This window comes from Nyctereutes procyonoides, unplaced genomic scaffold (genome assembly GCF_905146905.1).
Source record: "Nyctereutes procyonoides isolate TBG_1078 unplaced genomic scaffold, NYPRO_anot_genome, whole genome shotgun sequence".
In the NCBI taxonomy this organism is placed as follows: Eukaryota; Metazoa; Chordata; class Mammalia; order Carnivora; family Canidae; genus Nyctereutes; species Nyctereutes procyonoides.
Window position 1 is genome coordinate 35,439,724 of NW_026575082.1, and position 26,516 is coordinate 35,466,239.

At 34.0% G+C, this 26,516-nt stretch overlaps 1 protein-coding gene across 1 annotated transcript in view; it reads left to right on the plus strand.

The window, feature by feature from the left end:
- LOC129514645 (low-density lipoprotein receptor-related protein 1B) overlaps positions 1 to 26,516 on the plus strand; it is a 1,831,349-nt gene that overhangs the window by 1,270,273 nt on the left and 534,560 nt on the right. Inside the window, exons 30-31 of the mRNA XM_055333402.1 lie at positions 12,555 to 12,729; positions 13,589 to 13,683. Coding sequence (XP_055189377.1) covers positions 12,555 to 12,729; positions 13,589 to 13,683 — 270 coding nt within the window. The remainder of the gene's footprint in view (positions 1 to 12,554; positions 12,730 to 13,588; positions 13,684 to 26,516) is intronic.

Sequence of the window (26,516 nt, forward strand, 5' to 3'; positions counted from 1 at the left end):
CCATGATTGCAAAACCAAACAAGACAGTTTCAGTTCAATGTCATGCTTCATAAGCATGAAAGAGTGATTTGGAAGAGGATAGAAGAAAGGGTGATCAGTAATCCATACAGATACATCACACTCTCATGCATTGAAGCATACTAAAAATTTTAAATCAGACCTTATTTGAGGAATGATCAATCTCTTAATGAAAGCAATAAGAAGTGCAGGTTTTGAATTCACAGATTTTCAAGAGTTTCTACATATCATACTTATAAAGCTGGATTGAGTATCACTAGTAGATCTGAGAGCCTTTGACCACTAAAGTGCTCTTTTATTTATGCTAGATCTTTACTCATCTAAGTTTAGTTCTATTAAAGCAACTTGAATGAACTGGTTAGAAGCTTGTTCAAATATTTATTTCAAACTTGCCATAAGAGAAGAACCTTTATAAAAAGGTGAATGCAAAGATCTCCTCTTTGTTCAGGATGTTTTACAGAGGAGAGGAAAAAATGGATAATCATTGTTAGACTAGGTAATGGTTATTAAACATCTTAAAATATCAGTTAAAGTATATTAGGTGCCTTCTAAGACTGACAGGTGATCTCCTCATAAGAAATTCATCAAAGTGTAACAGAAAATTGTTTAAGCATTTTATCATGAATTCTGAAATCTTTATGAAAAGGCTTTGTGAATTACATGAAGTAAGAGATATTATAGCTCTCAAAAATGTGAGGAAATTTTCTGGCTATAATTATAGATTGGTAGCTAATAGTAATTTGATAAATTTGTCTTTGAGAAAATCACAAGACTTATTCTCATTTAGGGGACTCTGTTTATAACTATTAACCAAAAATTGAGCAATGCTATTTTCTTTCTTTCCTAAGTTATAATAACAGTTATAATAACAGTTAATACATATGTTCATTAGGATCAATAATCATTAATTCAATCATTTTTACAAATATTGGAATATTTTATATATTATAAGAAATTGAAGGAGAAGCAATATTGGCTGAATAGCATGGAGCACAAAACAAGAGGCACACACTATACAAGCTGATGGAGATAAATAAATAGAAACTAAATATAGTTTTTATAAGTCTTTATAAGTTGTTGATTTTTATGTTAGTACTGAAACTAATGAGAACCAAGGAAGTCTTTTAAGGTGGGGGGGGGGAAGCTATATGGTTAGGTTTGCCTTTGGAAAATATTGTTCTAGCTTTTAGGTTTAGTAGAGAATTGAAGAGGTCTGAGGTGGAGGGGTAGGTGAGCCACGGACTCTGGGAGCCCAGCTCATTGGCTGGTATAGTGGTTTTAGTAAGATGTGATAGAAACCTGGACTAGAAAGAAAATAACAGAGATAGAGAAATGAGAAAGGACTATAGAAATATAAAAGAGTGAAAATATAAAGGAACTTAATTAATTGGATATGAAGCTTGAGAAATAGGCATTGTCAAAGATAAGTCCTTCATTTCTGGCTACCCTACAAGTTGAATGATGTTGCCTTTTCCTTTTCCTTTCTTCCAGGGTGAAACCTTGTTAAGGACTGATTTATCTTTCCATTAATAGAAAGCTTGGGATGAACTTTTGACAGTTCAGCTTGTGAGCTCATCAAAGTATCTCAAATTTTGCCAGTAATTGTACTTTATTTTATCCTTTCATCTTTTAGATTCCCTGTGAGCATCTGTCTGACCTTTCTCTTATTTCCTAATGTTGGCCTCTATATTTTCTCACTTTGCTGTACTTCCTCTACTGGACTTTTTCTTGAGAGAGTCTTTCTTTCCTTATCTTCCTTAGCCTAAGTCTAATGTAAAACTTGCTTCAAAAATCAGTCTCTACATTTGTCTATTGCCACATACAGACCATTTTCTGAGAAAACTCTGAAGCTCTGTGGGACAAGCCTTCATAAAGGGCTTGAGAAATAATTCACCTGCCTTGCAATTCTCTGTATCCAAATATACTAAGTTGTCCTTAATTTATGTACTACCAACACAAGCTATTTGTTACACGACTTGTACAAAGTACACTTCATTATAAGCATAAATACTAACACATGACTACAGATGCATACATTGTATAAATTAACAAATATTTATTATCATATGTATATTTGCCTCTTTCACAAAAAACAAAAATATTTTATTCTAAGAAAAAAAACAGGGATCCCTGGGTGGCGCAGCGGTTTGGCGCCTGCCTTTGGCCCGGGGCGCGATCCTGGAGACCCGGGGTCGAGTCCCAGGTCGGGCTCCCTGCATGGGGCCTGCTTCTCCCTCTGCCTGTGTCTCTGCCTCTCTGTCTCTCTCTGTGTGACTATCATGAATAAATAAATAAAATCTTTAAAAAAAACATTTTTTTAAAATATTTGTTTATTTATTTGAGAGACACACAGAGAAAGAGGCAGAGACACAGACAGAGGAAGAAGCAGGCTCCATGCAGAGAGCCTGACATGGGACTCGATCCGGGGACTCCAGGATCATGCCCTAGGCTGAAGGCAACGCTAAACCGCCAAGACACCTGGGCTGCCCAATAGCTAACAATTCGTGGCAAATGTTCTTGCTAGTGGTCTGCACCCTGACTCTGGTGGTAATTAATTTTTATCCTTGAGTCACTGCTTGGTCCAGATATTTTTCAATTATTGATGCTTTCAGGTTTATTTTTCTGATGTGATGAACAATACTAGCTGCCATTAATGTGGCAAGCACTATAATCTTATGTAATCTTTACAAACCTATTATTAAGAATTACTTTCATTCCGCAGATGAGAAAGCTTAAGCTTGTGAAAGCTAAAACTCTCTCAGAAACAAAGTGAGGAAATAATGGAGACACATTCACACTCAAGAGTGTATGTTTAGAGCTCCTGTCATGCTTATTACCCTACAATAAGAGAATTTGGGACTTCATCCTAAGGGGCTGGGTATTGTCCTTTAATGCTCAGTTGCTTCTCCTGAGTACTTATATACTGCCCATGATTATACCTTACTGGATAAAAGATTGTCCTCTGCGGGGATCCCTGGGTGGCGCAGCGGTTTAGCGCCTGCCTTTGACCCAAGGCGCGATCCTGGAGACCCGGGGTCGAGTCCCACATCGGGCTCCCGGTGCATGGAGCCTGCTTCTCCCTCTGCCTGTGTCTCTGCCTCTCTCTCTCTCTCTGTGTGTGTGACTATCATAAATAAATTTAAAAAAAAATAAAAAGATTGTCCTCTGCAAACTCTAACTTAACATAGCAAGAAATTAACTTCCAATTAACATAGTAAGAAAAAAGAAGACATTATTAGACCTTAAAGTTCCTTATATACACTGGGAGTTACATAGTTGAGTTTTTACATTTGTATCTGTGCTGCTTTTATCTATCATTTATTCCCCATATAGTGCTTTGATGTAATTGTTACTTTCTGTTTTTAAAAATAAGGAGACATTTAATTCAGGTTTGCCATGCTAGGAAATACCAGAGCTTTGATAGATCCAAGTTTGGATTGACTCTAAAGCTATGCTGTTTTTCCCACCAAAAGTCCCTTTCTTTTGCAAATGAGAAACTTCAGCAAGTAGAGAGCAGAAACTTTATTATAACCACATGGTTTGTACAAATATTTCTTTCCCATGTTCACTTAATATACACTCAGCATACTCTGCTCAGTTCACCTAGTAGCACATGAGTGAAGTATATGGGTTATCCATCCCACTGACAACAGTTTTACTGGTTATTCTGAAATATAAGAAAAAGCTTTTAGAGATAGGTTGGCAGCTGTATGAGATTCCTGGCTGCTGTCAATAAAAAGTCACTTTTTATTGGAAAAACTCTTGATGTATCTGATTATTCTAGGGCAAAGTGAATGGTTCACCATTGGAAAATTAAGGATTCAACTTTGGGCAAGTACCATTGATTGAACTAAGTATTCTTTTAGTTCTAGAATCATGTACTATCTGAAAGAACTGGACTGTTAAGCAGATGCTAAAATGAACAAAAGGAAGATTAATACAAATTAGAAGTGTATCTGTTTATAAAGAACATTCATTTATATGGTAGGGAATTATCATATAATATGCTTTTTTTAACTACAAAAATATAAGCCTCTTTAAATGTAGACCTTTTGATCACATTGCTACTATGTAAAATTTAATTTTCAATGATACTTTGAATCTCATTGGACCCATTTCAAAGTAGATTTCCTTTTATTATTTGAAATTATTATCTACTTCTGCCAAACATTATTTTGTAAGTGAGTACTAAAGATTGATTCATTCCCTCTATTTTGCAAGAAACCATATTTAATTGTACCCAGTAATAAAAATGCTTGGGGGGTAAAAAAAAACAAAACAAAACAAAAAAAAACTATTGTGAAAACTGGTCCAGAGAGAACGAAGGAAATGAAAACAGGTCAGTAATAACAGTGAGATCTAGTTTTTGGAACCAGGCCTTGAATTCAAGTAGAAAATTTGGATAGGGAACATCTGTTGTTTTGCCTATTTCTGAATAGGATTTTCAATTTTCATTTTCACCCAGGAAATTTTTCAGTGGAAGAATGTCAACATCTGTGATTTAAAAAAAGAGAAAAATTTTAAAAAAAGAAAGAAAGACAAAGAAAGAAAGAAAGAAAGAAAGAGAGAAAGAAAGAAAGAAAGAAAGAAAGAATAAAGACAAAACCATACCTATAAATGCCATTTCATTAAGAACTATGTATCTATAGCAATAAATGCTAAATGAGCCAAACTCCCTATGTCTATTCTTTATCTTTTTTTTAAAGGATTTTATTTATTTATTCTTGAGAGAGGGAGAAGCAAGCTCCATGCAGGGGGCCTGATATGGCACCCGATCCTGGGACTCTGGGATCACACTCTGAGCCAAAGGCAAACATTCAACCACTGAGCGACCGAGATGTCCTGGCCCATAGGGAAATTCTATATGTGGATTCTATATGTGGAACATTAGATGGGTGGGGAGATGGCTTTATTTAGCTAAGACAGTCTATAACCTCAGACAGCTTCATATCTAGTAAAAGAATGAGATATAAACAACTAAAGTATAAGGCTGAATGAAATATGGAGTTTAATAAGGGTGTAAGCCACTTAGAAAATTAGCACGAGGAATATTAAGTTATATGGAATCATCAAAGTACTCACTTAGGAAGTAGTCAAAATAGACCTTGAGGGTAAATGGTAGCTCCATCACTCCAGGTTGCCATATCAGTAGTCACAAGCCCTGGACACTTTATATGTAGGGAAGAACAAGCAGTGAGCAGTAGCTAGACCTTCAAGAAGAATAAATTATAAGGTTAATGTGACAGCAGAGCACAGAGGGTCTTACAGCAGGATGAGGAGCTAGTTTTGTAATTTTTTTCTCCCAAAGACAATGGGAAACCACTGAAGACTTTTACAGCTAGTTATTGGTGATTCAAACTCTTTTGAAGATAAATTAGGTGGAAATCTAAAAGACTGAAGAATAAAAAAAAAATAGATAAGGATACAGCTGTAAGGTTAAGAAATGTTCTAAATTGGGGCAGCCCAGGTGGACTAGCAGTTTAGTGCCACCTTCAGCTCAGGGCCTGATCCTGGATACCCAGGATCGAGTCCCACATTGGGCTCCCTGCATAGAGCCTGCTTCTCCCTCTGCCTGTCTCTCTGCCCCCCGGTCTCTCTCTCTCTCTCATGAATAAATAAAATCTTTAAAAGAAAAAAAGAAATGTTCTAAATCTAGAGCAAAAATTAGACTAAAACAATGAGAGGTATAAGAAAGTGACAGATATCAAGGTATGGTAGATATAGAAATAATCAAATCTGATGTCTGGGAGAGAGATGAAGTTAACCAAATCATTGGAAAGATGTTGGAGACATTGATCCAAATGAGAATAAAAGGACAGCCTCACTTCAGACATTTTCCCAAATTGGGAGTAAGTTGTTCCTATAAAATATCAATAATGATAGGGTTAGGAGATTAAGATATGATTAGTGAAAAAGTTGCAATTCTGCTTCAAATTCTCTAGGGAAAAAAAAACACAACAAAACAGTGTAGGTTTGGACACATACATGTCTTAAAACTGACAAAACCAAGACAATAATAAACACTAAATTGTTCAGAGTTGAAGAAACATAAACTTAGTGAAGATGTACATAGAAGGGTCGTACATTATTTGTAATATTCTATTTCTTAAGCTGGATTGTGGATTTATGGATGTTTCATGAATTTGTACACCATGTTTTATATATACTAATATGTGTGTGTATCTACAGTTTCTCACGGTTGCTAATAAATAGAATATTTAGAATTTACAAAGTTCCCTTGAGGAAGCATTGGGAAGCTGTTACAAATTTGCTTAAAAAAATAAAAAAAAAACCCACTTTGTCCCTAAGAACAGAAACATAATTGCCCAGAAACCCACCTCAAATGAGTTTTGATTAGATATAACAAGATGCCTCAGAAATTTATGAGAGTTTGGATCTCCTCCTTCTTGCTCCAATTTCGGACAAGATGCTGGTGTAAGCTGGTCCACTCAGAGAGGGGGAAAAGAGAAAAAAAGAAAGAAATTTCACAATCAGAGAATTGACAGACATTGTGTGTGTGTGTATTTGTGTGTGTGTGTGTTTTCCATTTAGATTTATCTACACATCGACCAATTTATTTAATTACCCCATTCCGCTTTCATCTAAGGCCTTTTTTTTTCTGTCATTATTTTTCTTCTCTCTGACTTAGGTCTTTTAATGTTCCTTTAGTTTAGTGATAATCTGATATAGTATCTGAAAATACATTAACTTAGCTTTTGTTTTTGAAAGATAGTTTTTTTTAATCACAGCTAAATACACATAAAATATATCATCTTGACCCTTTTTAGTGTACAAATCAATACTTTTAAGTACATTCACATTGTGAATCAATCTCCAGAACTCTCCATCCTGTAAAACTGAAACTTTATAGCCATTAAAAAACAGCTCCCCATATCCGCTCCTCACAACTCCTGATAATTCTACTCCTCAAGTATCCACCATTCTACTTCCTTTGTCTATGAATTTAAGTACTCTAGGAGCCTCATTTAGGTGGAATCATATAGCATTTGCCTCTTTGTCAAGGGCTTATTTGACACAGCAAGATGTCTCCAAGGTTCATCCATATTGTAGCAAGTGTCAGAATTTTTTTTTAAAGGCTGAATAATATCTCACTGTATGTATGTATCACAATTTTTATACATTCATCCATCAATGCACATTTGGGTTGTTGGTACTTTTTGGATACTGTGAATAATTCTGCTGTGAACATAAGTGTATTTATAAGACCCTACTTTCAATTCTTTTGGGTATATACCCAGAAGTGGAATTTCTGGATCATATGGTAATTCTATTTTTAATTTTTTTGAGAAACTGCCATGCAGTTACCCACAGAGGCTGCACTATTTAACATTCCTACCGACATAGAAATGTAACAGTTTCTCCACATCCTTGTCAAAACTCGGTGGTTGTTTTTGTTTTTATAGTAGCCATTCCAACAGGTGTGAGATGATCTCTAATTGTGATTTTGACTTGCATTTCCTAATGATTAGTAATGTTGAACATCCTTTCATGTTCTTCTTGTTGGCCATTTCTACATATGCATTGGAGAAATGTCTATTTCAGTCCTTTTGCTCATTTTTTTAAAAGTGAAATTGTTTTGTTCACAGGTAGATGTAAAGATACTTTTGTTGAATACAAATTTCAGGTTGAGTTATTTTCTCTCAACACTTTGCAGGTATTATTCCACCGTCTTTCGCATTCTTTATTGCTCTTGAGAATCTTGTGTTTACCTATCATTCTTTTTTTGATGGTGTGTCTTTTCTTTCTAGATGTTTTTAATATTTTTTCTTTGTCTTAATGACAATTTATTTTTTATTTAGCCACCTACAGTCTGTTGTGCCTCCTATGGGATCATGTCTTACATCAGCCTAGGGAGGAAAAACCCCTCAAATATTATCTCTGACCATTTTTTTCTAACCTAGTCTATTCCTTCCTTAGGAAACTTTGACTAGATCTACCAGACTATCCATTCTCCAACTCATTTAACCTCCTTGCTTCTCTGTGTAGGCTCTGGCTGACTCCTTCAATTTGTTTTCAGTTTACTGGCTGAATTGTGTCTAAGCTGCTGGTTAATCCATTTAATTAATTGTTCCTTTTTTAATATCATGTAACAAATATTTAAAAGTAATTTTTGGTTTGCATTTATGTCTTCCAAGAGTTTTGTTTTGTTTTGTTTTTAATAACTTATTGGCAGGGCACCTGGGTAGCTCAGTTGATTGGGTGTTTGACTCTTGATTTCTGCTCCGGTCATGATCTCAGGCTCATGGGATTGAACCCCACATCAGGCTCTGCACTGCACTCAGAGAGGAATCTTCCTCACCCACACACACTCTCTGTACAAAATAAATAAATCTTTAAAAACAAACAAATAAATACATAAATAAATTACTGGCTTTTTTATTATTTCAAAATATTTTCCTTTAAAATATTCCACTCACTTTTCTTTATCTTGCAAAATAATATAAAAACATGTAGGATTTGGAGGTTTAAATCTGTTGTTAATTTTCTCTTAACTCTTGGTCTTATGTTTCATTTCTTTTTGTGTTTTATCTTTTATTCTGATAGTGAGGATGACCTCAAAAGTGGGAATTTGAATTTGCTTCTGCTAGAGAAAGGAGGAGTCATTACAAACTATAAATCACTTGAATTTGGTTTATCCCCTACCTAACTAGTGGATATCTTGTTTATAAATTAGTAATTTCTTACTCCAGTATAGACCTATGCTTAAAGTTTTTGCTTATTTGTGTTATTTGGTTTGGGCTTGGTTTGGTTTTGTTGTGTTTTATTTTCTGTACCCAGAGGAATAAAAAACAGAGAAAATAAGTTTTGTTTTTATTTTTAAGTTATTATTCTTTTTAAGCAGGCAGGAAGATTTTTTTCCCATTCACCTATCAGTAATAATATCTACCCTTCTAATATACCTAGTATTGTTCTTGTGTAGCTCTCCTAGTCTTTGTGCATTTAAAGACTGAACTCACTGTACTAAGCAACTATCCACAAATCTCCAGATCCACAAATCTCTAGATTATCATTTGATTTGATTTCCCAAGTTTTTGTCCCTGTAGCTGCACCAGCCTCTGTATTCCTATTTGCCTTCCTTTAAGGTTTTAGCTAACATACAAGTCTGTGTTAGCACTTAGAGACTTTCCTGTCTTGTGAATTTGATAAATAATTTAAAAGTTACAATTTATCATTTTTCAGAGAACAAATTGCAATGAAGGGCTTTTCAAAATATGTAATCTATTTTAGTTCAAAAGATAAGGGTCCCTGAATATAGAAAATTGTACCCTCTGAGAAATTTGCTCAGAAGTCTTTGACTTGAAAACAGAGGTTAAGAGTCAGATTTTATCATTTCAATATTTTAATCAAGGAAACAAAATTCACCAAATATAGAGGAGCTTTTACCTCTCCCTACCCTTATAGTGAATTTACTAGGTCACTTAAAAACAAACAAACAAACAAACAAACAAACACAATAGATGTGTATTAGTTATGGTCAAAAAGGAAAAAAGACAACATTTCTATTTTAGATTTAATGTTGAAAATGAGAAACTCTAATCTAGTGGATAGAAAAAAAGGTAAGGATAGAGCATGAAAATTAATATTGGGTAAGTATGTATTTAGATATGTATTTACTCTTAAGAATAAACTTGAGGACCTTATCTGATATTTCTAACTCAGCTCAGATATCCTTAAAATTACAGATTGTTCATGTCATGAATTTATTCATCAATTCATTAAACATATTTGTGTTGAAAGCAGTGTTGTATACATTTGGGGAGGAAAGCTACAAAGATTAGCTAAGTTCCTACCCTCAAGAAGTATATTGAGAGTAGTACTATGTCAACAAATAATTATCTAATTCATTAAGTACAAAGAAATTGACCAGATATAGTCCTGTTGTGTTAGGTAGATAAAGACAAACTTTCTAGCTGGAGTATATAGGAGAATTGATTAGATTTTTGTGGTTGAAAGGTGATATTGCCTATCAGCTGGACTATTTTTGTATGAGATTCACGTAAGTGGAGATGTGATAAGGTATGAGGTACAGGTAATTCCCTATTGGTTAGAAAGGTCAGGACAAGTCTGGAAATCTGAAATCATCAGTATGACTGAAGTGTGAGGTAATTGGTTAAAAATAGTGAAAAATAAAATTGGAAGCATAGTTCTATTCAGATTATATAGAAAGCCAGGGTAAGGAATTTAGACATCACTTTCTGAGTGGTTGGAAGTTGTTGAATATCTTTGGGACAAACAAAGGTCATGATGCAGAGCTCTCCAGTCAGAAAAATAACTTGGCAGCAACTAAATCATTTGGTTGCATGAGGAAAAAGACTGGATGCTATTGCAATATTAAAGACAGAAATAGATTTGAAAGAGCATGAACCAGAGAATTGACAAGGACTAAGTAGGTATTAATAGCTTACATTTGGCTGTGCTTTCCAATTTAGGAGTGCAACGTATTCTCTAAACCATGTGATTAGGAGTCAATCAGAAATAAATTTTGAGCAGTGGAAAGAGCCAAAAACAAAAAACCAAAACCTTTGAGTAACATGTATTTTAGAGGAAATGAAAACATATTGTAGTTATTTTTGCCAATACCTAGCAACCCAGGGTAAAAATACATAAAGTACTAAGTCTGGATTGGCAAAATACCTCTCAACCCTGCATTAAACTGCTTAAATACACATCATCTAATGTGAAACTCACAGCAATCCTGTGTATTATATGTAATCAGCCTCATTTTCTTGATAAGAATGGAGGTTGAAATTTAAGTGACTTGATTAAAGAAAAAAAAAATAGGCACCCAACCTAGAACATAAAGCCAAATCTTCTCATTATAAATGCAAGATTGTCTCACAGCAACCAATTACGTCCAGAGGGGGGAAGGAGAGGAAGGAATAAGTATCCTTGGTGAGGCAAATAAATAAGTATCAGACATGGCAGATTTAGCTTTACAGAGGTGTTGTATTACTTTTTCTGAAAAAGAGGGATCTGGTGAGGATAACTGAAAATAAAAAGACATTTCAAGTGTTGGGTTGAGAAATAAAGCTCACATTCAAGATTCACCAATTTACCAGTAAATTAATGATGACAGATAAATTGCAGAGGAGAGATTGTTGATTAGAGGAGAATTGAAATATGGAGAATATCTCCTCAGGGGGCTGTGACTAAATGTTATTTAGAAATAGTAGGAGGATTTTTGAGCAGAAAATAGGCTCTGCCAAGAGTGGAGGACATAAGCGTGGGGCAGATCCTACCATGCCCAGACTACTGTTATGACCAACCTAGAACTGGGTTGACAAAGTCTCCATGTCTTATTTTGGTCTTTTAAATTTTGAAATAATTAGCAAATTTCACAAATCTGGTGGTTTCACTTTCATATGAAAATCTAGCCTCATGGCATCTTTTAAAAATGATAAAAATGGAAGACATGGTTTGAAAAGCTAAGCAACAGCTGCTCTGGTGCATGTGGATTGGAACCACTGCTTTGAAGCAGTGCTTGGGAGCTGGTTAGACTTGCAGAATACTAGACCCTCTCCTCTGACCAACTGAATCAGTCTTCCTTTTAACAATCTCCGGGTGTCTTATAAATTTGAGTAACACTGGCCTAAAGAGCCCTACAGTTTCAGTATACTTACCAGTAACAAAACTTTGTGAAGTAAAGACAAAACCAAATTAAACTATTCAAGAGCCACAGATGGGGGACTAAGCTGGCCTACTTTATAGGTTAATGTGTTAAAAAGACTTTCTAGTAAATATATTAAAAAGATTTTTATGGAATCCATCATTTTAAATACTTGATTTTCATTTGTTTCTTTAATTAAAGCATACAATTGCATTTAAGCCTAAATTCTATCATTTTTAAAAAGATGCCTAATTAAATAATCAAGGAATAACAACCCAAATATTCATATTGGCTGTAATGAATCGAAACTTAATTAGATTTCAGTAATTTCTGTAGAATTCACGTTGGAGGAATATTAAAAGGATTTTGTTTCTTTGCTCGTATCTCAGTCAATTTCTGTTAATTATCTATTTTGAAAGATGTTCAACTCGTGATTTTTTTTTTTTTTAGGAAAGTTGAATTGTTTTATTTCATTTCAGGAACAAATTGGCACTTTAAAACACAAAACAGCCCTTTTGTTGACGGCCCACAAGTACTTTTTCCTAACTAGAAAGATGTGCTACCAACTGGAGAGGCTATTACTCTAATTTGAATTTTGGTCACCTTGGCCCATAAGACGGCTTCCTGAGTCTGCTCCTAAGTGTTTACTAGTGAATCATTGAATGTTAGTGTAATTTCAATGCTAATTGTTGCTTCAGGTTTTCAAATGGCTCAGCAGTAAGACATTAATGATTATTCATGCTTTAAGAAGGGCTGATAAGGGAATGAGATTACAATCTTGTACAATTTTAGCTAACAAATTAAAGTGTAAATTAAATTTTCCCTGAAACAGAAAATAACTTACTTGGAAAGTCAAAAAGGATGAGAAACTTCATTCACTTTTAATTTTCTCTTTCCTGTTTTACAGATATTCAGAGTATCAGAGGGCTAGCAGTGGATTGGGTCTCACGTAATTTATATTGGGTTAGCTCCGAATTTGATGAAACACAAATTAATGTGGCACGACTAGATGGCTCTTTGAAAACTTCAATTATCCACGGAATCGATAAGCCACAGTGTCTTGCAGCTCACCCAGTCAGGGGGTAAAGTATGATTATTTTTTTGTAAGGTTTTTCAAAAATTTCACACATTTTGGCCCTGATTTTATATAAAAACTTTGTTTAATTCAGAGAGATTAACATATCAGCTATGCAGTAAAAAAAAAAAAAAAAGAAAAAAGAAAAGAAAAAGAAAAAGAAAAAGAAAAAATGAATATGGAAATTGTAAAAGAGATCCCTGGTTAGAGATTTCTGTTATCTGCATAAAACCAGACTTTTATACATTTTTGTAAGATTTTGTTTATGTTTTTGAGGAATAGCAGTTCAGAATAAAGAAGAATAGAAAAAAGCAGATGAAAGGAAAAGTCACCAATTTCATTTCAAACACCAGTTACTAATAGCTTACTTACTGTGTGCTGATGTTATTGTCACTGTTAAGTAAATCAGATTCTCCCATCTTCTAGCTAATCATCATGTATCCGGGTAGAGAGCCTAGGTGGGATTAAAATACTTTCTCTCCAGTGTTTTCAAGGGGAACGGCTGAAGAGATTTTGTTTTCTTCTTTGGTATCTGGTTTCTCTAAACCGAGAGGATTCAATCTTGATAAATTACTTATATGGAAATAATTTACTATAGCCATAGGTAAATATTTCAGTTGTATATGTAGGAGGAAAATGGAAGTGAGGTGATTGTCCTTTAATGACAGGAAAAAGCAAGAGGGGTGCTTTCTTCCCAGGCAGACATGCACATTACCATCCAAATGGCTCAACAATTTGGCCCCTTCCTAAAAACAGAATTAATCCTACACCAAGAATTTACTTTGACATTAACTTTATCCCTCAGCGTGTCTAGTTAACAAGTAGGTCTATATCTAATATTTTTAATCCATATCTCTTAAATTAAGGAAACTCTACTGGACAGATGGAAACACAATTAACATGGCAAACATGGATGGCAGTAATAGCAAGATTCTCTTTCAGAATCAAAAGGAACCAGTTGGTAAGTTGTTGGTTTTTTGTTGTTGTTTTCAATAATCACTGCAGTTTTTAATATGACAGATCTGTACTCCTACAATGTATATTTGATTTAGACACTGAAAGAAGATATTACATATTAGTAATATACATTCAATCAGGAATTTATCAATCTCATTGAATCCATTGAGTCTGTGTTGGGTAAGGAGAAAACATTCTTTTTGTGGGTAAGAAGATAAGTTCTTTTGATATGAGGACTTTCATAATATCTTTAGTACTTAAGTCACTTAAAACTTGATATAATTTATGAATCTCTTACTCTCATTCCCTTATCAGTCCTCCTGAATATCTGATACATTGCTTCCGTGGGAATATAATGTACTATGGCTTCCCCTGATCATCATTGTTGTGTCATTAATAATAATTAAAATGATTTAAATATTCAGTATTTAGTTTTCAGGGCTTCTACTCACTATGCAGTAGATTTATTTGGTTTGTTATTCTACCTTTGTTAACCATTATAAATCGTTAGGTAGCATTCCATGTTGCTGAACGAAAGCTCTGATGTATATTCGTAAAACATCTTTTAAAATTTTAACTACAAAGATTCTTTTAGAAGGTAATATATATATATATATATATTTACACAGATATCTTTACACTATCTACATATATATTTTCAAATCCTAATCACTCTTTCTTCATATTTTCTTATATTTCCTTAAGAGGCAAGAATTATCACATTGCCTGTTTGTAATCTCAAGTATCTTTTTAAAAAAATCTAATAATGAACTTAGATTTTGATATCATACTAAATGCAAATGATGAAATATACAGAAGAAAAACATTATTTTGCTTTGAACTGAACATAGTATATTTTTAAATTCTGGGGATAAAATCAATTCACCATGAAGCTTTTTAACAATTGGTCTGAGTTTTAGCAATGTGGTAGTATCCTTAGTTGAGGTTGTTCATTTTTACTAGTTATGATTCAGTAAAGGTGTAGTATCACCAAGATTTACAATAATAATTCTTTCCATGTAGTCTATAGAATAAACCTCTGATAGAAAATGATATTAACAGCTCTTTTCTTTGGACTGGCTGTTCTAAGATTTGATACACAATTGGAATTCAAGGTAGTGTTAGAAATTAAAAGCAAATTGAAATGCTAGTACTTCTGTGTTGAAAATGATAGGACAAAAGAAACAAGAGCCTTTACAAGATTAGGACCCATACAAAAGACTTAATTTGGACTCAAGCAATTCAGTTGGTGCTTATCTAGAATTGTTGAGAATATTTAATATGGAAAAGTGAGTATGATGAAAATAGTATGAGCAAATAAAGTCCTTACACTGTAATGTGGTAGCCATAGGTTACACCAAAGTGTTAATTTATGTGCTTGTTTCTATAATGAGAAAACCTTATCTTCTTTAATACTAAATATCCATTCCCCTACTCAAAATAAATAAAAAAAAATCTAACAGCTTATATAAAGACCATTTATAAGAAAAAGAATGTTACTGTTTGTACTTTGTGGTTGACCCCTTGAATGTTATGCACTAAGTGATATTTTTAATTGTATATGCATGATGATTCAATATTTAATAACAAATATTAGATGTCTATACTGTTTCAGTTATTGTTATATTTGAAAATTACTCTAAAATAAATTCAAAATGATACTTTTTAATTTTAAGTTGTGGAAGATATACCATTTTAACCAAAGTAACCCAGAACCTCATTGCAAACTATGCCTTAAATCAGCATCATTGAGTCTGGCTTGCAAGTCATTCATTCATTCATTCAATAAACAGATTTTTATTGAGTATCAGATTTTGTACTGGGCTTGTTGATAAAAATTTGACACTGCCCTTTTCCTTAAGGGACACAAGAACCTAAATAATTTGGGATTCCATTAAGTAAATTTACCTCAGTGACCTTCAGCAAATTAGTGTTAGCTTGGGTAGTACTTGCTTTCCTCATCTGTAAAATCAAGACAAAATGTCTATTTTATAAAGTTCCCATGAGGATCAAATGAGGAAAATGTATTAAGGGAACATCTGGCCTTTAATAATAGAATCTGTCAAGAGTAATAATACAATGTATATTGGGTCCAATAGACTGGAATATGAATGATTTGATTGCAGTATTGGAAGTATAAATGAGTTCAATGAAGAATAAACATACAATAGAATCCGTGGAAATCCTGCAGAGGGAATATATGTACCAAGTGAGCTTCTGAGATGAACAAATTTTTATGCAAATGTGAGGATTTAACCTCTATATTATTTTGCTACTAATGCTAAGAGGTAAACAAGTTTGAAGTAGCTGGATTCTACTCTCATATCTTTTCAACATAGGTCCTCGAGCAAAAAGACAACTGGGCCCTCATCTTCCTCTTGTAGTTCTTTACAAATAGATGTTACTTACAAGTTCCTACTCTAACTTTCTACTTTAGCTAACTAATCATGTTAGCCAGGTGCTAAGACTGATGGTTTCTGCAATGCTGAATGAGAGACTGTGTTGTCCATACATAAATGTAACAAAGCACTTTCCCTTTTTATGTGTTTGGATATCTGGATGTTCTGTGGCAAATCCTCACCCCAAGGTATCCTACTACACTTCTGCCCACAGATATCTATATTTTTAATGTACATAGGAAGCAAGTCAGCAGCTGAAGTAATCTCCTGCCTGTTTTCCCTTGCTTCCCTAAATGAGTGATATTTCTGTGTTGGTAAGTCATTAACACATCTGCTAACAGTCACCATCTTTAACTCCCCATTCCAAATTAAGTGAGTTCAGTTGTTCAAGATTTAAAGCACAAGAGGAAGAATGAACTTCAGGAAGTTGGAAACTAAGGACAACTTAATGATTGTCATATTGACATGAAACGTTTCCTTTGTTGTGTGAGGACAATATGGTTGGGGAAAAAGTTTTAGTCCAAACAAATAGGGATTTGAATCTCTGCTTTGATGCTTGTTAACTGTGTGACTTTAAACATTCTTCTTTACTTTTCAAAGGCTCGGTTTTATTATCCATAAGATAGAGATAATGGTGTCTACCTTTGGAACTATGTTTAGATTTAAAGGTACATATACAATATCTTATGTCCAGCAACTCTACACTTAAATGCTCTAAAGAATATATCGTTGACACAAGTAACAAGGATATTCAATGCATCATTGAAAGAACCTAAATTTTCATCAAAAGAGGAATGAATATAATAAATACAGCATGTTTACATGCTGAAATCCTGTATATAAATACAGCTATGTTTATGTATATATGTCTACAAAAAGGCATAAATAGATCTCAGAAACATTGAGTGAAAAAAGTAATTAGCAGAATGGTACCACTTAAGTAAGTTCAAAATGAAACATAAAACATTAATATGTATTGCTCCTGGATGAATATATTTATAAAATGATAGAAATTGGTAAGCTGGAAATATGCACACCAATTTTATGACAGCTGTTCACTTTGGGAAGGAGCAATAATGCTATCCTTTCATCTTTATCAAAAGGGACTTTACTGTATTACTAACATTTATTTCAGATTTCATAAAAAGATTCAAATTAAATATAATAAAATAATACTATTCAGTCTTAGTAGCAAATATAAGAGTGTTTACTCATCTCTTCTCTGTGATAAAGCTGGCTCTTCAAAATATCCCTAAAACAACCTATTGCTTAGTCAAAGCTGAGTTTCTTACTTCCCACACTGAGGGAGAATATTAAGTCATCAATGTTTTAGCAGTGTCTCAGGGAAAAGCAACATTGAAATAGTAATTAAGATTTTGAAGTCTGGTATAGGACAGGTGTTTCAGTTGGATGCTTGGTTAGGATTATTGGGTAAAGATCATTATATAATTTTGGTCTGGTAGGGTGGATACAGAAAGATTTTGAGGGAAGGTGAGTCAAAGAATACTGATGTATAAAGTGTCATTTGTTGCTTTTTTTTCACTGGAAAGTTGATAGGTATCCAGGAAGCTCCTGAAATTTGCAGTAAAATTATCTTCAACTCTTAACTTACAGGACAAAGGTTTCTTAACATAGGAAATTATACCATTAAAGACAGTGGTTGTTAAAGCCACGGTAGTGTAGATAATAAGATGTGTTTTGGATTTTCTCATCTATAAAATTAAGCCTTTGCATAATAGGTTCTTTTTGTCGTTTCTTTTTTACTCATTTAAAATATAGTAAAAACATCCTTTGTGAAGAATTGTGTACACTAATGTATTCTTCACTGCTGACTCTGAAAAATGATGTACAATAGGAGGTGGGAGACAGTTGTGTATTTGTCAGGGTTTCATGAGTGAAACACAACCAGTAATGTATGTAGATAGATAGATAGATAGATAGATAGATAGATAGATGATAGATAGATAGATGATAGATAGATAGATAGATAGATAGATATATGTAGTTATATAAATATAGATATACAAAAAGATTTATTACAAGGATTTGTTGGATGAGATTGTGAAGCTGGCAAATCTGAAATCCTTGAGCAGGAGGGAAAGTCTTAGCAGCTTAAACTTAGACTTTGGTTACAATTTCCTCTTCCTTATAGAAATCTTAGTTCTAATCTTAAGACTTTTCACCTAATTGGATCAAACCCACCTAGACTTTTTACTATAATACCCTTAACTTAAAGTCAACTGGCTGCAAAAGTAACCACATCTACAAAATACCTTCACAGCAAAGTCTAGAGTAGTGTTTAATTGAACAACTGGGAATGATAGCCTAGACAGATTGACACATTAAACTAACATCACAAGTTTTATTTTTATTTTTTTTAATTTTTATTTATTTATGATAGTCACAGAGAGAGAGAGAGGCAGAGAGAGAAGCAGGCTCCATGCACTGGGAGCCTGACGTGGGATTCGATCCCGGGTCTTCAGGATCGGGCCCTGGGCCAAAGGCAGGCACCAAACTGCTGCGCCACCCAGGGATCCCCCTCATCACAAGTTTTAAACACAGACTTTCCTGTATTTTATCCACTGATCTGTATGCCCACAGATACAGCAATTGTGTATGTTGATCCAAACATAGATTTCTGTAAATATTTACATAAAATCTAGTAAAAGCTCTATTAAGCAGAAATGGAAAGTAGACAAAATTCAGCTGACATTAATTAGCAATGCTTTCTTAATGGAGACTAGGAAATGACTTCATTATACTGAATTTAGCATGTTTGGTATAGATTATTATAAAGTATGATAACATGTCCTTTTTAACCTAGAAGGAGGAAAAAAAAAACGCTTCATAATGTTTCAGTAGACATATATAAATTTAAAAAAAAAGGAAAAGAAAAACAAACATCTCTACAATAACTTTTCTTAAATCCAATTTTATGTATTAAGTGGCTAATGTTAACATGTTATGCTATGCACCGTGGATGATGCAAAGATGGCTTTTTATGAAATACTTGCTTTGTAGCAATGATGTAGGAAGGAGGAGGAGTCAGGAACATGTGGTAAGGGTTCTTGTGTTGGTGTATGTATGTGGGCCTCTTGAAGAAAAGGAGAAAAAAAGTGTGTTCCTACAGAGTGCCAATTACTGGGAAATAAGGCAAAAGGGGGAGATAATAGACCTTTCCTCATGGCATTTGCTGTCTAAAAGGAATGGTAGCATGCCTGAGTGTTATCCACTTCAGCCATATTTTCCTTTTATGCTTCTCTCAACTTGCCAGACTCTTTCCTCTAACAGTATATTTTAACAAGATATTCCTTTGCCCAGAAATGCCTCCCATCTCAAGTGTCTGTCTGTCTGCTGTCTGCCAGATTTCAACTCAAATATGATTTCTTCAAAGAAGCTTTCCTGACCTCTCTTGACAAGGCCGAAGTCTCTTAAAAGACACCCTTAGCACCATTTGACCTTTTAGCTCTTGTCATTATTTTAGATTTCTGTTTGTTTGTGGAATATTTGAATAACTTCTGTTTACCAACTAGAAAAGAAACTACAAAGTTAGCAACCATAGCTGTTTTATTTACCATTGTGTCCTAACTTGTAGCTCAATGCTGACATGGAAGTAGATCTTCAACAAATATTTGCTGAATGAAGTGACCACTGTTTCCTATCCAATAACAACAGGCTCTTCCATGATTAAATGGATCCAAGATTTATTTATATATCATAGCTGACTAAGATTACTTTGTGAAAGTGTATATTAAGTGATCTGAGTAATGTCTATGTTGCATTCCCTTCAATTATCTGATGAGTAGGAATACTCATAATTTTCTCAAAGCATGGAGTATAAGAATCATGTCAACAAAACTGCCTATAAATAAAACACGGCTAGCTAGAGAGGAAACACTGGAGATACTTGGTTTCCAAATTTGCTTTTCCACAAGCTTCTCTTGCTCTTTCTCCTCCCTCTCCTGTCTAATTCTGTGGCTGTTTGGCTCTCCTTAGCACCTCAGAAATTCCTCATAAAATTAAAGAATAGGACAAAAATCTACTTACCAACAGGTCCTCTCAGTACTAGCTGTAAAAATAAAACTAAATTCTTTGTACAGTGATGCCTTCTTCATTCTGATCATATTATTGTAATTTTTTATCTATTCCAATAGGCTAAAGAGACTATTATCTGTAAATTAACTATAAAAATATTATTCTGAATTGGCTTATAGCAGAAAAAGTCTTGTCTATATTCAGTCACTTCAGCTTCTTTATTTGGGTAAGATGGAGGCCAGGTAAGATGATGCAGGTTTCAAGAGTGTTACAGGCACTGATTAAAATAGATTAAAAATAATGTTGCAAAATAACTGTTTTTTAATTAGTGTTTTCACTGTGTGCCTGAACCATTTTCTTAAAATATTTTCAATAACATATTGTTTACTGCTTTACACAAAATCTGAAGCATTTCAGATTATTTTCTTTTTTAAACAATTATTATTTTTTCTATTGTTTACTTATTTTTTTGCTCTCCTCTGGATAGTTTAGAGCCATGGTGCAAATAAGTGGGCAAATTTTTGTTTGTTTTATATGCAAATTTGAACTGCTATTTAGTGTAGCATTGTAGCTGACACCTAGAAGTGCAAGAGCCCCTGGCTCTGAGGGGCCCAAACAGACTGGATTTAGTCACTCACCAATGACAAAATCCAAAGGCAGAGAAAGGAGTGATGGTGAAATAAATGTATTTCAGTGAGGCCAACAGCGCTGGGAAGGCAGTGGACTCATGTCTCAAAGACTGCCCCCAGAATGCTGAAAATACTTCCAGGTTTAAAAAAAGCAAAATATGGGGCAAAGGTGCATGGGTATGTACAGGTAGGCAGTGAAAGTCAAAAGGATCATCATCTTGGAGTCAATCTCAGGAGGAGCCTTGCTGATTCAGAGAAGTCCTTATTGCTTAAGGGGGTAGTTTTGGTTTCCATCAGGGGATGCTTTGCCCTCATTATCTTCCACCTGTGCCAAAAGCCAAACTGGAAAGAAAATACCAACTAGAAAGTTTAAGGTCAAAGGGAGACATCCAAAGTCCTCTTTTAGCATCAAAGTTAAGTCTCATAAGGAAACATTTCATATAGAAGAATCTTTGAAATACTCCCAGGAATTGATGGCATTGTAATCCCACTTTATAAGATTCTCTTAGAACTATTCCCTAAGATGAATTCTAAAGTGGAATTTTTTAGTACTGTGAGTGGACATATGAATGTGTGTAAAAAATACATACAAGCCTATTTTTCTTGGTGTACGTGATCGTCATACCCATGAAATAATATACATAGGGATATTTATTACTTTGTAATTTACTTATCGAACTGCACTGATATTTTGCACTGCAGGAAATTATTGTAATTATTTTTTCATGATGAGTCTGTCTGGGCAATCTCTGGCTTAAACTCCTACCTACTGCATTCTCTAAACCATTTCCATGAAGAAAATTAGGTGATTAGAAAAGGAGGAGCTACTGTTCAGTTGCTTTTCTCCTCAGGCATATTGATTATCAGATTATAAATTATTTTTCCCAGAATGAAAGGAGAAAACACAATATTCTACTTGGTGAGGCTGGAAGGTATCAACTCAAAGCAATCATTATCTATCACCCTTTATGGAACCTGTATTCTCCTCATGAAGCCACACCTTTGTGTTTGCTTGTACTTAGCCTAGGCTGAGTGATACAGTAGAATCATCATCACTTTGGCAACAAAAATAACATAATTATACTGACAACTTTTTAAGCACTTAAAACATGTCAAGTGCTTGTGAAATGCTTTGCATTAAGCATCTCACACTCATCATTTCTGGAAGGGTCTCTTATCCTTTTTTTGCAGATAACAGAAAGTGAGGCTTGTTGAAAGAAGTTAGTTGCCTGTGATGGATAGTAGAGGGAGATTCAAATCCAAGTTTATCTGCTTCCAAAGCCTTATTAAATCTTAACCATTATGCTATGCTCAGAGAGGCTGATCTCATATAGTAATTACCTGACCTCAAGCTAAGATCAGGGAATAAAACTGGTACTCTTTCAAGCATGGAAAGTAAGGGAAAAAATTTCAGAACTTCAGTACTCCTGAAAAATGTGGGCCCAATTAGGACACAGCAGTCAGCTTTTCTAAGCAGCCAGGGAACACAAGAAGCAATTTCACCTCTGTGAAATTGTGCCTCGCTATTAATTATTTCTGAATCTTTAAATTCTACTTTTAAACTGCAGTGTCACTGATATACTAGGCTTTCTAATTTTTGAAATTGTTTTATTTTGTAATTCACTGGATTTCCCTTGCTTGTTTGTTGTTAAATCCATATGTGTGACATACTTGAAAAAGAAGTGCATCATAATCTTATCAAACACCCAAGTTGGCAATTTAGGACTGTGTATCACTGAAGACCAAGTAATTGGAGCCTTCAGGCAGTTTGGGCTGAATAAATTTGTTTCTGTTAAATACAAATCAACATTCCTGTTATCCATTGTTGAACTAAATATTCTCAATTAAGATTTATTTCTCAGTCTAGGATAACTAAGTGCTTAGAGCAGTTTGCATAACAGAGGATTTTAATTTACTACTTAAAGCCATTTCCATGTTTAAAATGTTTACATATTATGAATTTATCCCTTAAGCCTCATAGAAAGCAACTTGGCTTGTCAATCAGCATTATCCTTCATGGCTTATACTTAAGAATCTACTGTACTATATACTTTCTTGATATTCTCCCTTCATTTTCAATGTAATCCCAACCAAAAGTCATTTGTTTACCCAACCTTCAAGTACACCTTTTTGAAACCTACCAATTTTTTTTTAAAAAAATATTATTTAATCATTCCGACCCGTTGTTGAATAATGTGAATTTTGAAATCTACTCCTGGATAACATTCATAAGCACTTTTTAATCACATCAAAAGAATACAAGGGACCTCACTTTTTAAAAATAAGGTTAAAACAAACTTTTGTATGTATTTTCCTACTTGCTATATGTTACACTAACCTACTCGACATAGTCACTTATGTATGAAACATAATCAATGTATAAGGTCATGCACCTCAAAAGAAATGTTAAGAAGAGTTTACAAAAAAGGCCAGAGGAATTAACAAATGGATACTAAAATTACACATTAATATACATTACTCTGATCATTTGTTTACTCATTCTTTCAAATGTCATCAAGCTTAAAAAAAAAAGAAAAACGTTCTTAAAAAAAGGTTACAAAGTGTATAGTAGGTGCCAGACCCTGAAAATAAAACCTGGGATACATTATCAAGAAAGGCATAGTCGAGTGAAGAAAAATGACAGAAATAATTACAAATCATTTGATGCAATGTCATTCACGAGTACTATTTCCAGATGCCATAAGGTAATATAAGTAGACCCTGAAAATAGAGGAGACAACTGATTTTGTGTGAGCAAGAAAAATAGAGAAAAGTGTAGTACCCAAACTGGTAATATTTGAAATTTCAGTTGGATCTTGAAGGAAAAATATGTTTTTGTTTTTAAGACAGGGACAGAAGAGAAGGGGCTTACCTTATTCTTAGTAGAAAGGAAAACTAAGCATGAAAAGCAAAAACATGTGATATGTTTTATTTTTATTTTATTTTTTTAAAGATTTTAGTTATTTATTCATGAGAGACAGAAAGAGAGAGAGGCAGAGACACTGGCAGAGGGAGAATCAGGCTTCACTCAGGGAGCCCGATGTGGGACTCAATCCCAGGTCCCCAGGATCACGCCCTGGGCTGAAGGCAGTGCTAAACCACTGAGCCACTTGGGCTGTCCCTATGATGTATTTTAAAAACTCTGACTTTTCTTGTGTATCTAGAGAAAAAAATCTAACACAAGGGGATGTTTAGGATGATATTGACAGGAACTGTAATTCTAAAATATTCAAATGACCCAATCCAGTGCTTTTAAAAATATTTTGTCTTATTTTACCTATCAGGCTATAAACTATAGTTCTGGGGAATTATAAAAGTATAGACATTAACCTTTTAAAATGATCTTTTAGAACAGAACACTCCTCAAGAAAAGCCTGACACCAAGTCTGATCTTGCTTCTACTTTTGCATGTGTTATTTTACAAGCACATAATTTTTGCCAATTGAAAGAACTTGAAATATAGAATAAACTGTCTGAGATAAAATGATTAATGTGAGGGAGGATGGGGGGAGATGCTGAATCTTAGCTCTATGAGATAAGCAACAAAACTAATTAGTTCTGCAACTCTATTTGTTGTCAGTGACTTCTTAATGCAGAGTGAATGGAGAGGGAAGATTTCAAAAAAGAAATTTAGATCTGGTTGAGATAATAATAGTATAGACACTTGCAGTGAAGGAAAAAAAAAAACAACAAAAAAAAACCCCTTTTTTTCTTACTTTTCTCTGGCAAGGGACCTGGAAATTAGATTGACAAATGACAAACTACCCAGAGAAAAACAGTTTATTAATAAGACTGACACACATGTGTGCAGGGAAACTCAGTGATCTCAGTAACCCAAAGTAGTGGTTAGAACTTGAGCTCATCTTAACAAAGAACAGCAAATTTGTAGAAAGATGACAAAGCAAAGGAAAAGGGTTTTAGACTTGCAAGGGAGGAAACTATGAGAAGACAAATATCTGAGGGAAACTATTGGAAGATAAAGTTGGATTTATTATGCAGATTCCTCTTGGTACCTGGGTTCCTAAGAGTCTAGACTGGTCTCTACTAATTAAGAGGCTAGGACTGCTTTTAGCAAAAAAGTAGGGCAAAGAGCTTTTATTTTCTGTGTGCTATTTCTCACTTGTCTTCAAATCAAAATAATTCTTAAGTCAAAGTGGCATATTTTGGAGTGGCATATTCTGATCCCTTACATACTCAACTTGTTCTTGAATAATATGCTTTTTTTTAATTAAAAATTTTATTGAGATAATCTTAGATTCACATGAAGTTATAAAAAATGAGACAGAGTAGTTCCATGTATACTTTATCTAATTTTCTCCCACTGGAACATTATGTAAAACGACATCAAAATATTACAATCCAGAGACTGACCTTCATGCAATCCATTAATATTATTTAGATTTCATGTTTTACTAGTTTTTTGTCTTTAATTTTAAGATCTAAATTTATCAGATGCATAGGTGCCTATATCCAATACTACAGTCAAGATACTGAATAAAATGAATGACGTTCTATGGATAGTGGAAAAACAAAGGAATAAAATAATAGGACAAGATCCTGAATAATTCTAACACCACGGTGGTCCTTCACACTGCTCTTTTATGACCAGAGCTCCTGTCTCCTGCCTACCACCTCCTCTCCCCTTCCTCCCCACACCATCTGTCTTCCATTTCTAACATTTTGTGTTTTTAAAATGTTATACAAATGCAACTATACAGTTTGTAACCTTATGGATGGCTGTTTTCCACTCAGCTTATATCCTCAGAGAGTCATTGAAATTGAATATATCAATACTTTTCTTCTTTTTATTGCTGAGCCATGTTACTTAAGCATTCTCAGGTTGAAGGAGATGAGATGATTCTAATTTTTGACTACTACAAATAAAGCTACTATAAACATTCATGTACAAGTTTTTGTGTGAACATAAATTTTTATTTCTCTGGAATAAATTCCCAGGAGTGTAGTTGCTGGGTCCTATGGGAATAGTATGCTTAGTTTTATAAGAAACTGCCCAGATGTTTTCCAGAGGAGCTGTACTAATTTTTATTCCCACTAGCAATGTATTAGTGATCCAGGTTTTCTCTGCATCCTTGTCAGCATTTAGTGTTGTCACAGTTTTAATTTTAGGCATTCTTACAGGTATATAGTGATGTCGTTTGTCATTTTAACTTGCATTTTTTTTCAATATTGAACATCAGTTTTCATGTGCTTAATTATCATTTGTATATCTTCTTCTCTGAGATATCTGTTCATTTCTCTTGCCCAGTTTTGTAATTGGATTTCTTTTAATTGTTGAGTTTTGAGTGTAATTTTGATACTAGTCTTTTGTTCATTTGTTGTGTGTTTTTAGTAGCCACTTCCTACAATTATCACAATCCCAGAAGCAGAAGGAGTTGGGCTCTATTGTCTAATAAGCAGATTGCAAATATTTTCTCCCAGATTGAAGCATGTCTTTTCTGGGGCTTCACAGAATAAAAGGTTCTCATTTTGATGTACCTGCATAATTGAGAGATACTGTAATTACTAACGGAGTGAACAATCTGAATATACCTCACATTAAGTTATCTCAAAACTATCAGTTGTGGGGATTACCAAAGAGATGGTTGCAAATTTTAGAATAGGATTTTAGTTTGAAAAGGAAATACAAAAACTTGTAGTACTAAAAAATAGCGAGCATTTATTGAGTGCATTCTATGTGCTAGACACTATTATATTATTATTAACAATTTCAGGATGGTGAAGTGAGGGTGTAGCAAGGTGAAGACTGACTAGCC